General features: G+C 36.5%; 1 protein-coding gene across 1 annotated transcript in view; it reads right to left on the minus strand.

Annotated features, from left to right (window-relative positions):
- Positions 1 to 3,767: 3,767 nt before the first annotated feature.
- Positions 3,768 to 13,452, minus strand: part of snx19b (sorting nexin 19b) — a 55,127-nt gene continuing 45,442 nt past the window's right edge. The window contains exons 11-12 of the mRNA XM_051679696.1: positions 12,848 to 12,935; positions 3,768 to 6,188 (exon numbers count right to left, since the gene is read on the minus strand). Of these exons, the coding sequence (XP_051535656.1) occupies positions 6,065 to 6,188; positions 12,848 to 12,935 (212 nt within the window). The 3' untranslated portion in view covers positions 3,768 to 6,064. The remainder of the gene's footprint in view (positions 6,189 to 12,847; positions 12,936 to 13,452) is intronic.

A 13,452-nucleotide genomic window follows, 5' to 3' on the forward strand; every position in this document is an offset into this window, starting at 1 on the left:
AAGCAAAGCCTCCTTCAAATGACAACTGGTAAAGTCAAGTGCAAATATGAGTCTGGTAGCTGCATATGTTCAAAATGAGAACTGTGAACACACACATAACTATCAGGTATATCTTCAAAAATCCCTTCCTATATTGCCAGAAATTACAAGGATGTAAAGAGGGTTATGTCATGGTTCATACAAATCAGTTAAGAGAATCAGTGTTCAGTTAAAGATTGTTAGGGTAGGTGACCTGCAATGGTACTTACCAGTAAGTGCTCAATAAGAATCTTCGTTAACACTTGTTCCTGTTCCTGTCATGTTCCTGTTGTTTTGATTTGTTTTCTCTCCCCCGTGAGAGTTTTGTGTTACATGTTCTGTTTTCAGTTGTTTAATACATTGATTTTATTTTCAGTCATTCCTGCATTTGGGTCCTCATTCCTGGCTCATTCCGTGACATATACAGTATGTCACATTTGTCTGTAGGTACAACATATTTACCATGTATGTACCATTGGTAAGTACAGTAGCCTACTGTTTCATATAAGTTACCATGAAGTAAGTTTGTGCCTGTTATTACCCCACACTTGTCTGAAGGTACAACATACAGTAATTACCATGTATGTTCCATTAGTAAGTACTTTCTATGTACTAGGAAAGTACACGCAGTGCTGGGTGGATTACTTGTGTATTGTAACCAGTAATGTAATCTCATAGATTACATATGTACTGTATACTTGGATTGCACTGCATAAATTAGAGAGAACAACAATAAGAAAAGTAAAAAAATATGTTGTTGTTTTTTTTTTTATATAAAATCTAATTTTTGCCAAAACTAAAGCTTGCGAAATGGTTCTGGAAAATAAACATTTAGCAAGTGATTGCATAACTTCAGTGAAACCATGTGTATTCAACATTAATGAGGATGGGCCTGAGGTTTATTCTAATCTTCAATTATTCAACAAGCCTACAAAGAACAAGATAATTCAGGCCTTGTGAAATAAATTATCACTGAATATAATTCTATGTCATTTCTCACCCCCTATTTGCCCATGCATTGAAACTGAACAAGCCTGAAGGTCAGGGCCTTACATTTCTTAAAGTTGCCCTGCCCTGCAGAAAAGGGGCAACATTTTCCCACTCTGAATTCAGCGATAGCGGATTGAAAGTTTTGCTGCTGAAATCGTTCTGTTTACCAAAATTGTAATCAAAGCTGGAAGTGTTGCTGAACGCATGGCCAAGTGTAAGTGAGTTGCATTTTTAATTGTAAATAATGCAATACAGTTAACAGGAATGGGTACGCAAGGTGATAATGTGGTGCGAGCTGCGAGGTCTGTGTTCCGTGACTGCTATCGGGTCGGGAGGGCAGCCGGTGGTGCCCCCCTGGTGAGTTGGTGTGCTATTCAGACCTTGTAATATGCATTTAGTGAGCAGCAGTACTGGGACAAGAACCCGTATATGGGAGGTTGCTTGTGCAACACACTATCAGTAAAGCTAGAAGTAAAGGTGTTTGTGTCTGAAGTGATGCAAAAAGCTCTGATGGGAGAGAGCATTTGCCAGTAATTCAGCAGAATGGGGTTGATTTCAGGGTACATGAATTTTCAGAAGCAATGTGTGGATTTCCTGTGTGAATATGTTGGAACAACTGGTTTCCTAAACACTTACAACCACCCAGATTTCTGATCCTTTATTAATTACTATTGATTTGTCATTTAGCTTTACTGTTATCGAAAGCAACCTATAATTCAGGTACATTGGGCCATTATTACTTGGAGTGCCTTGTTCAAGGGCACAATGGTGATAGTTTATGATTTGCCCCTTACCAAAGTCCCTTTAAGGTAAAGTCAGTTCTTGCTAACAGGAATGTGTTTCCTGCTGTTTCTGTCCCATATACAGTAAGCACTGATAATCAAAATGACTTGGCACATGAGACTCGAAATCTGTCAAATAACATTTAAACTGATATGCACAGCTATTCCCAAATGATTTGTGTTTGTTATTAAATGACTGCTTTCTGGTACACATCATGTGTGTGTGTGTGTGTGTGTGTGTCTGCTTATACCAAACACTAAAGATTTAAAAAGAGGTCTACATTTTTGGCTTGTCCATATCTAAACCACTGTAGCTCAATAACATCATTAACAATTGTGATACTAAGAAATGTGATTTGTCTTATCGCTCTGGTAGAAAAGTTCACAATTGTTCACAATGTGAAAAGTCAACAAATGTGTTTCGATTCAGTGGGCTGTATTAAAAAAGTTCATGACATCAGGCTTTGAGCTAGCCTAGCCTCATTAGCATAGCACTGCTGCAGTGACTGAGAAGGCTGGCCACTTCAATAAAACCAACAGATTAGGTTTCATCGACTTGGTTTTGCAGAAATAATTTACTTTAATTCCCCATTGAAACTTTTCTTCCTTTAAGAACCTTGACTGAGTAAGTGATTCAAGGACAAATGTGCTACAACAAAACACTTTCCGTGTGATGCCGCACATACATCCGTAGATTTCTTTTCCAACATGTCTTTTAGATGTAGATTTTTATGGAAGGATATCAAATAGCTTTGTTTATTACTTCTCTGCTTTCCTTAAAAGGGATAGTTCACCCAAGAATTACAATTCTGTCATAATTTACCCATATGAGATTCTTCTGTGAAACAGAAGAGGAGAAAGTTTGAAAAATGTTGACGCTGCTCTTTATTCCATGCAATGAAAGTGAATTTTCATGTTCGGGTGAACTATCTCTTTAAGGCAAGTAGAGAAGAACTATACAAAGCTATTTAATGCACTTCCAAAAAATCTAGACACTCTTGTCTTGGAAAATCTGGAGGTTTTTGTTAAGCATATCCTCAGCATTTTATAGCTACATCTGAGGACCAGAGCAAGAATAGGTGTTTAGGTTAAGTCACCCCCTCAAAACTAAAAATGGCCTACAGCAAACTCATTATCTTAATTTATAATGTTTCCATTAAAATGCATAAGGAACAGTAAATATGGGGAAGCTCATGCATCTGAACACCAGATCATAAATTCAAATAGTAAATTTGAATTTAGTGACTACAGAAAAAAAAAAAAATTAGGTGCAGACAATTCTGATGTTGATTAGCAGGTTTTATCAAGTTGTATTTTTGTTGTTGGTGTATATTTGATGACCCCCACAGTGAGCCTGGTTTCTCCCAAGGTTATTTTTCCTCCATTAACCTACATCTTATGGAGTTTTGTGTTCCTTGCCACAGTCGCCTTTGGCTTGCTCACTGGGTTTCTAAATACAATTATTATTTACTTTTATACATACTTCATAATCGTATTTAATCAAACTACACAATGAGGACATTATAGATATTACAGGTTAATTTTCTGTTAATGCATGATTTTCTGTAAAGCTGCTTTGAAACGATGTGTGTTGTGAAAGTTGCTATACAAATAAAAATGACTTGATTTGTATTTTTGTTGACTATTTGTGACAAAGGTCTTTTTTATTTTTACTTATTTTTGCCCAGGGCAAAAACATTTAAACAAAGGTTTAGAGATGTTTTTCACCCAAATCCATCAGTGCTTGTAATCTCATGTTATGGAAGAGCAATGGAGTATTGTAAGAGGATTTAGCATGTGATGTGTTTAGGAAAATGTTTCGTTTTGTTATTTTTGTCAGACTAGTGTTATATTCTGTGAGGTTCTCCTCTTAATGACTAAATGTAACCTGTAGGTTGCAGTGTGACTTGATAGCTCTGTTTGCACCATTTAATATATATTTGAGTTCTTGATGTTTTTGTTACGAGCTGTTTTTTACATTTCTTGATTCACAATTAAGTTAGAATAAATTACTATTAATAAGAATAACATGTAACTGATTCTAAAAGTAAACAGACGCCAGACACATTGTAGCAGTAACCTGTAATATGCACCTCCACTGAACTGTCAATAACAATCATAATTGTTACTCTTATTTCAACATACATCAGGACAATGTAAGGCCTACAATATTTAAGCACCAGAAACAGATTCAGTGCATTGAAAGCACAAGTACAGTGTAACAAAGCCATCCATCCATTGTAATGCATGCTAAACCAACAGCAACAGCGCTCGCAGTGCAAAATCTGAATCCAACATGCGTCGATTCAAGATGTGGATCACATGATCACATACAAAAATAAAAGACTGGTTTATTTTACCACACCTACTGGGTTATTTGTGCAAGCATAGTAAAGACTAGACAAAGCAATTATGTAAATAAAACATCTTGCAAAATACAGGCAACAGTAACAAACAATTGACAGTAACACTTAACACATTAGCCAATTACACATTATACATAATTATGTGGAATGAACAAAGGCTGTTTCAGTAGCTTTCATGGTTCTTTTCAGTTATGTGCATCATTTGTTACTATATTTTTAAGCTGCATCAAATTAAATTCACACACATTAAGGTAAACAAGAGATTACCTCATTGTGCTAGATCTTTCTTTAAGAGACAGTGGCCTAAAGAAAATGTGAAAGCACAAATCCGAAAAACAATGTCATTCTTTATCATTTGGTGTTAGAACTTAATTTCCCTCTCTATATACAGTTCATCTAAAAGAAATAGACTTTATTAAACGTACAATTTAAGATAAATTATTTACATACTTCAATAAGTGAATATGACAAGAGCGATCACTGTGTTGTATGGAAATGTACAGTAATCGAATGGGAATGACTATCTCCAGTGATCTACAAGATCTCCACGATGAACAACAGAAGGCCTTTGTAGAACCTTAAGACATCAAATAAACTGAAAACTGGCCCTGTTTTTGCCGTATAGACATAACCCTTTTGTCTAAGTGGCGGCTTTATGTCAGCTTCTAACCACTTAATCACAGGTTGTGAAGAGAGACATAATGTTTTAAGGGCTTTGTAACTTAGCTGAAAGAGCATAAAGCACGTACAGCATTACCGTGACATCAGAAGCAGATATGGCATGTGCGAACTTCGAATTTCATACTTCAGAAGGAAATCTCTCATGGAAAAATAGGCTTCCCCCCTGGGGCGCAGGAGAGATAAGACCTCTAAAGTATCTCTAACGAAGGCTCAAAGTTGGGATATCAAGTGCAAAGGGAGGGAATGCAATGTAAATAAATAAACTTGGGTATTTCAAGTCTGAAAGGCTAATAGGGTGATTCTCACGAAACCTGTCAAGGGAATGTTTTTTTTTTTTTTTTAATTAGAAATTATATTTTACATATGGAAAAGGAAGCCTATTTTCAGGAAAATTAAAGATGTTTTACATTCTGATAATTTTTTCGTGGCAATTTCATACATTTTTCCCTGTAATTCTCATAATGCGAAAAAAGATGGACGTTATGATATTCTCATTAATCGCATAAGCTGTAACAAAACATGACTTGTGTTACGGTAATGAGAATCATCATTGAAAACAATGGGAATAAAAGTACAACATCAGGAAGTGTTACGGTAATGACAAATTGGGGGTTAAATGTGCTTAAGTGTTCTGAAAATAATGTCACAATGCAAAAACATCATAATGGTCCTAAATAGGCTTAATCTTTTTTATGAAAAATATAAATGTTTTTTTTTTTGTATCGATTTAGGAATATACAACCAGGACATTTGAGAGGTGTCGTGAGAATCACCCAATTAGACTTGTTCTCAAATCAGTCTGAATATTACACTGTCATGATTTTGAACTCTGCTCCATTGTGAAGTCCATCTGTAAGAGCTTTACCCAAAGCTGAAGTGGGAACAAGGTGGATAAAAGCTTAAGAACATGTGAATAATTCAGATCCGGTATGTAGGGCTTTAGAGATTGGATTTGTGTTTTGATAAAACACAAAACAGATGGCCATTTAATCAAGTCTAGCCCGGATGTGCGTAGTGTGTTTGGGTCCCAGAACCAGGGAGACTAAATTGGTGCCAGACATAAGCAATCATGGATCCAAATCCACAGTCTGAACACGGGGCAATGACAATTGTTGAGTACATCTTTTTACCTGTATTTCCATCTGATGCTGCTAGTTTACCACTCTTTAACATAAGTGACATGTTTGTGTGCAAGTGTGTTAATGTCTTAAGTCCGCTTCAACATGCCTATGGTGGCAACTTCTCAGCATTTTTAGACAGGCTGTGCAGAAGTGTTTTCTGAAAGTTCCCGTCAGATGCCTCCGGGACGAGAAATTCAATAAGCAGATCCCAGATGCAGAAAACAAGATGCCTGTAAACAAAAACACAAAAACAGAAGAGAAACCACAGTCACAGGTCACAAGAAAATCAGCCAGTACTATCAAGAAGTCTACACTCCTTTATCACACACTCTTTTCTGCCTGCTTTGGCTCAGTACATACGGTGTAGCAAGTAGTGAAAAAGAGGACTGGTAATGTATAAACTTAAAGGTGCAATATGTAATATATTTACTGTACTAAACATATTATGATACTTTTAAGCTTATCAGAGATTTAGGAAACATGCTAAGTTGAAATACTGGCTTCTCTGAAAACAATGCTACAGCCAGTATATCCTACTTTGAAATGTCTGTTACAGGCTGGAATTTCTGTATGTGTTTTGGCCTGTATGATCCCGCCCACTGCCCATTTCCCAATAGCATTTTGACACCCCGGGTTGCCAGATTTGAAACAAGTTAGCGGGCAAACACAGCACACTGCAGCCATGTAAGCCAGCAATACATCTAGCTAACATTGACAGAGTTATAAAAAATCCACGAGCTGGTTTATAATATGCAAACAATAAAAACATTGCAACCGTACACATTAGCTGATCAACTTACAGTGTAAGGCTCATCGCTTGCCATTGTCAGTTTGCTCGTTCCTGTTGCGTGTCCTAAACTTGGCAACCCGCGTGAGCTTGGAGTCTGGGGAGGAGGGGGTGGGGGAGACAACTTTCTCCAATATTTTGAATTTGGACTGCAGTACCCATTTTAAACACTTGATGTCAATGTCACGTATTGCTCCTTTAAAAGAATATTGCGAGTTCAATTTAAGTTAAACTCAATCGACAGCATTTGTGGCATAATGTTGATTACCACAAAAATTTCTTTTGAATCGTCCTTTGAAAAAAAGCAAAAATCGAGGATACAGTGAGGCACTTACAATGGAAGTTAATGGGGCCAATTTGTGGAGGGTTTAAAAGGCAAAAAGCACATTAACTCTTCCGTTCAAACTCGTATTATTGGAGCTGTATAGTTGTTTAAATTGTCATTTTTATGGTAATTTTAGGGTTTGTTGACATTACACTGTCATGGCAATGAAGTTGTACGCTTCAAGAGTGCTGGAGAGGTATCCAAACCTAGTTACTGTAGGAGTAGCAAGATGACTGTGTTCTGCAGAGACAACACACTCTACAACAAAGAAAATATGTGTTGGACTCATGATAGTGCAATTTGGGCAAAAGTGTTTCGTAGTTAATTCCTTCTGCAGTTTAATGTGCTTGAAAGATATTTAACCCCAGCTCATATCTTAAATTTTACTGATTTATTCTTATATGTAAGTACTATAAATACTATAAACTCAAAGTCATGCAAGTTTCAATTCAAATTTTGCAAAACAAGTTGTTCAAAACAGCAAGCAAGTCATTATTACTTTAAAAAAAAAAGACAAAAAAAAATAACAAAAGAAAAATAGGCTTACTTCATGGAGTGAAGTAACCAAACAGAGTGCCACAATACAATATTGTTATTATGTTGAACGTCAAATTTATCACTAAATTGAACCGTGTTTAACTGAAATCTTATATGTAACTGTAATGGGATTATAACAGTTTGGTTTATTATCATTTAATTTCATGATATAAATGGTCCTTCTATTTATATTCTATTTATATTGCAAGATTTTGCATTTTGATTGTTTGTATCCTTTAATTTGCACATTGTTTGAGGACAACATTCAAGATTTGGAATAATGTTTTAAAATACAGGAAATTTAATTGGGCTTTTTCATTTGATTAATCGAAGAATTAAATCAACAGAAAATAACCTATTATCAAAATATTGTTTTATAATGTGTTATATTAAATCATGAGTGATTTAATGATGTCATCCCTGCTGGGACATATTACCCTTGCAGACTCACTATTGGCTGATTCAGTGTTTGAGGGCATCATTTTGAGTAGACATCACCGTAGTCCTTATTTCACAAAACTTAAGCGTCACCTCAGTCAGCACTTAAGAATGAGTCTTAGATTTTGCAGAAAGTTACTTTTAGCGTCTTTATAAAAAGCTCCTACTCTAATACTACTGTCTGCTAAGAATTTTTTGACATTTAATCAAAGTTTAAGGCTATTCTTAAGACCATTTCTGAGAAGTTTTATGCATTCGGCCCCTGATCACAAATGAGACATTGCCGGTAAAATGAAAATATTTTTTATTTGTCAAGGAATTCGTTTTCTTGTCGTGGTTATACATTCTGCAGGGTAGAGTGTTTTTATATGAACTGCAGCAGTGCTCCACGCATCATGTCATTAAGACGACGAACGATCTATCAATATTCAAATTAAACTCACTCAGACTACTGACAACTTCTTTTCCACACATCATTTTTCATTATATCCATATACTGTTGTGCTCAAACGTTTGCATACCCTGGCAGAAATTGTGAAATTTTGGCATTGATTTTGAAAATAGGACTGATCATGCAAAAAAAACTGTCTTTTATTTAAGGACGGTGATCATATGAAGCCCAAATGGCCCTTGAATGTTTGGCCTTGTTACAGACATACATGGTGACACACACAGGTTTAAATGCCAATTAAAGGTTAATTTCCCACACCTGTGGCTTTTAAAATTGCAATTAGTGTCTGTGTATAAATAGTCAATGAGATTGTTAGCTCTCACGTGGATGCACTGAGCAGGCTAGATACTGAGCCATGGGGAGCAGAAAAGAACTGTCAAAAGACCTGCTTAACAAGGTAATAGATCTTTATAAAGATGGAAAAGGATATAAAAAGATATCCAAAGCCTTGAAAATGCCAGTCATTTCTGTTCAATCACTTATTAAAAAGTGGAACATTCGGGGATCTCTTGATCTCTTTTAGGTTAAGGCTTTGGGTTACTGATCAGAAGGTTGGGGGTTCAAGCCCCAGCACAACCAAGATGCCACTGCTGGGCCCTTGAGCAAGGCCCTTGACCCTATCTGCTCCAGGGGCGCCGTATCATGGCTGACCCTGCGCTCTGACCCCAGCTTAGCTGGGATATGTGAAAAAAATAATTTCACTGTATATGTGCAAATGTATAATGTGTGATAAATAAAATTAATTATACCAAGCCAAGGTTAGGTAGACCAAGAAATATTTCAGCCACAACTGCCAGAAGAATTGTTTGGGATACAAAGAAAAACCCACAGGTAACCTCAGGAGAAATACAGGCTGCTCTGGAAAAAGATGGTGTGGTTGTTTCAAGGAGCACAATACGACGATACTTGAACAAAAATGAGCTGCATGGTCGAGTTGCCTGAAAGAAGCCTTTACTGCGCCAATGCCACAAAAAAGCCCGGTTACAATATGCCCGACAACACCTTGACATGCCTCACAGCTTCTGGCACACTGTAATTTGGAGTGACGAGACCAAAATAGAGCTTTATGGTCAACCATAAGCGCTATGTTTGGAGAGGGGTCAACAAGGCCTATAGTGAAAAGAATACCATCCCCACTGTGAAGCATGGTGGTGGCTCACTGATGTTTTGGGAGGTGTGAGCTCTAAAGGCACGGGGAATCTTGTGAAAATTGATGGCAAGATGAATGCAGCATATTATCAGAAAATACTGGCAGACAATTTGCATTCTTCTGCACGAAAACTGCGCATGGGACGCTCTTGGACTTTCCAGCACGACAATGACCCTAAGCACAAGGACAAGATGACCCTCCAGTGGTTACAGCAGAAAAAGGTGAAGGTTCTGGAGTGGCCATCACAGTCTCCTGACCTTAATATCATCGAGCCATTCTGGGGAGTTCTCAAACGTGTGATTCATGCAAGACGACCAAAGACTTTGCATGACCTGGAGGCATTTTGCCAAGACAAATGGGCAGCTATACCACCTGCAAGAATTTGGGGCCTCATAGACAACTATTACAAAAGACTGCACGCTGTCATTGATGCTAAAGGGGGCAATACACGGTATTAAGAACTAAGGGTACACAGACTTCTGAACAGGGGTCATTTCATTTTTTTCTTTGTTGCCATGATTTGTTTTATGATTGTGCCATTCTGTTATAACCTACAGTTGAATATGAATACCATAAGAAATAAAAGAAATGTGTTTTGCCTGCTCACTCATGTTTTCTTTAAAAATGATACATATATTACCAATTCTCCAAGGGTATCTTGGCTCTACCGACACCGTTTTCACTGTAATTTGTAGTCGCTGATGAAAGTCACTCCTAATTTTCATAAAGTGTAACTTACTTTTTTTATTTTATGAAATTGCTGGACACACCCGCATCTAGTCGCCAACAGTCGCTCTCACTCGTATTGCCGGAAGTCGCCAGCTCTCATTAAAAATAAAATGAGGTCATGTTGCTTTGTCGCTGAAAGTCGATGCATGTGTAAACAAGGATTATGAGTCGTTCTTTTGAATATTTGTACAATATGTAAAAGGGGTCCCTGCTCCATCTTTATATACATTGAGTCCTTCGCCTGAAAAGGGTTGAAGACTGATTTACAGCATTAGTCTTTTCTCTTATCTGCTTAATTTACATCATAAAGTGGTGTAAAATGAAATTTAAATTTGAAATGTAAATTTCATTTTCGATTACTGTATAAGAATTTTTTTTAAATAATTTTGATTCAGACTGATTTTCTGATTCATTCAGACCAATTTATGAATTGGTTCAACCAATTCATTGAAAAGAACTGATAATAAGGAATGATTCACTCACAAAATCAGAGTATTTAAACTAGAAACATGTATATTCACTACAGAAATTGACTTGCCCATGGCTTTTAAGATTTTATTTATTTCCATGACATTTCCAGACCTGGTAATACTGAATTTAAGTTTATGTAAGAAAACTGACTGGTTGAAGTGTGTTATAGTCACCAATCTCTAAAACCATGGCCTAACTTGGAAGGCCTATACAAGGCCTTGCCAGCACTGAGCAGCAGAGTTGGAGTCTTGATCTTGTGGTCTTGGCTTCAAGATCTCTCGAGACCATATAAACGCAGTCTTGGTCTGGATTTGGGTCTCGTTACTAAGTGTCTTGGTCTGGGTCTCAACACTTAAAGTCTTGGTCTGGATCTTGGTCTCGCCTTATGGTCTTAGTCAAGACTGCAGTGTATCACCAGTGCACTAAATGTGATCATTATTTCAAGCACTAGCTGGCGTGGCATCTTCACCATTACTGAAAGTTTGCATGTACTTCTCGGGTGGGGCTAGAAGGGTGGCATGGGGTGGCAGCTGCCACACTAAAAATGAGCTTTGCCACCCCAACTCGGACCCCGCTCACATAATGGATATGGTGTGCAATGGCTGAACCCGTCCATGTCGTGCATGGTCCATAACAACGTTCCGAATATTATTTCACTTGATATTGTAATCGCTATTAATAATATTGATTAATATAAATGTATTGCATGCCGTATTCTTTATGTAGCTACACATCCCAAACAAGCTGAGAACTGTGTTCCTGAATTAGTTCATTGCAGAGCGGATTTCTTCTGCTCCAGTGACTTAAACTTCAACACCTCTGATTGGCTGTTGCATTCATGTGTTCAACAGACATGTCTGTGATTTTGAAAAATAAACATTATTATTTTGTTTATTAATAATGGATATGAAACACAATTCTTAGAAGTCCAACTAATTTCCGTAAATCAATTATTTCAAACTGTTCTTTTCAATTATTGCGACTGCTTTACTATAAGTGTTCATCTTTCATTTTTCGATCAGAAATGCTCAGTGTTACTGTCAGCAAAGAACATTCTGTTTATGCAGAGTTGTTTTAATAGTTGAATTTTCCAGCAATAGTTTTCAATTAAGTTTCCATCTCTCTGTTTAACTTTGATTAGCAAAGATGCATTTGGCATTTAATGTTAACTTGTGAAGCAGCCATCTGTGTTTTTAGAGTTCATTTATGATGCAAAAAATCTTGAAGGATTTTTTCATAATTTTGAACCAATCCTAAAGGAATCAGGTAAGTATCCACTAAGAATACATTAAATCCTATTGGATAAACAGAAATTGTATTATTTCATTAACAATCTATTAGCATTCCTTTGGGATTTTTTTCTTCTTTTTAAAAATGAGGCCTTCAATTAAGAGCTATGACTATTTTTTATCTTACTTTTATTATGGTAGAAGAATAAACAACTTTGTGACACCTGTGACTAAAGGAATAGGTGTACATGCAGTGAAATCAGAACAATGCCATGCAGACCTCTACTATGGTGGACAGCCAAGGAGCTAAATCTTCTAGGCTGTCCACTAACCAATTAAATTCTCTTCTCTTTAGTTGTATTATTTATATAGTTAGGGATTTGGGTTACTATTCCGAAGGCATCTTGAAAAATTTGACTGTTTCTTCAATACAGCTGTCTGGAAAATGTCAGAGTCATCAATAGTAAAATTTGCATTTGAAAACTTTGAAGAAGATTCTTTAATTATAAATTCATCATCTCAGTTCATTAAAATTTACTGCCTGGTTCTTGGTCTTGAAGGGTCTAGTCTTGGTCTGGATCTGGGTCTTGAGGGGTCAGGTCTTGGTCTGGGTCTTGGAGGGTCTGGTCTTGACTACACCTCTGCTGGGCAGATCCAACGACTCACCACGAGAGTGTTGGTACGAATTTCATAAAAATTGGTTTGCAAGGTTTTGTAAAAGTGGCCACAAAGCTGATTTCTATCTCTGTCTGTGTTTAGTACTCAAACACACCTGTTTATAGTGGGGTCCTGAAAAGAATCCACAGCCGTCTGCCAAGATATCTTGTACTTCTCAGAGCCAAGCATATCAGAGATTAGATCTATAAAGACAAAAAAACACACAAACTCAAGCAGAAAACAAAGAACAATGGAGATGGAGAGTGCTGCTGGACTACTTTGCGCTATTGAGGAAGAACTGTAATTCAGTTAGGACAACTCTGAGTAGTTTATCAAAGATTTATTCATGTAAATGACATTATGGCTACAACTAACATTGTTTCGATAATCAATTAATCTTCGATTATTTCTTCAATTAATCGATTATACTGGAAAAAATTAAATTGTATTTCCTGTATTTTTATTAAAATGTGTTTTTTGTATTTATTTTTTTACGAATATATAAAGGATGTAAGGATTTGGTTCGATTTACAGTACTGAATTCACAATTCTATTCTCTCACAAAACTTTGTACAAGAGCCTAAATCATCTAAATCAAGTTAAAGTTGATTTTATTATTATTATTATTATTATTATTATTATTACTACTTTCAAGACATTTGCAAAACAGTTCCTTTCCTTTACTTTTAAAAGTACTCTTCATTCAAGTGTAAAATGATC

This window comes from Myxocyprinus asiaticus, chromosome 39 (assembly GCF_019703515.2).
Source record: "Myxocyprinus asiaticus isolate MX2 ecotype Aquarium Trade chromosome 39, UBuf_Myxa_2, whole genome shotgun sequence".
Lineage (NCBI taxonomy): Eukaryota > Metazoa > Chordata > Actinopteri > Cypriniformes > Catostomidae > Myxocyprinus > Myxocyprinus asiaticus.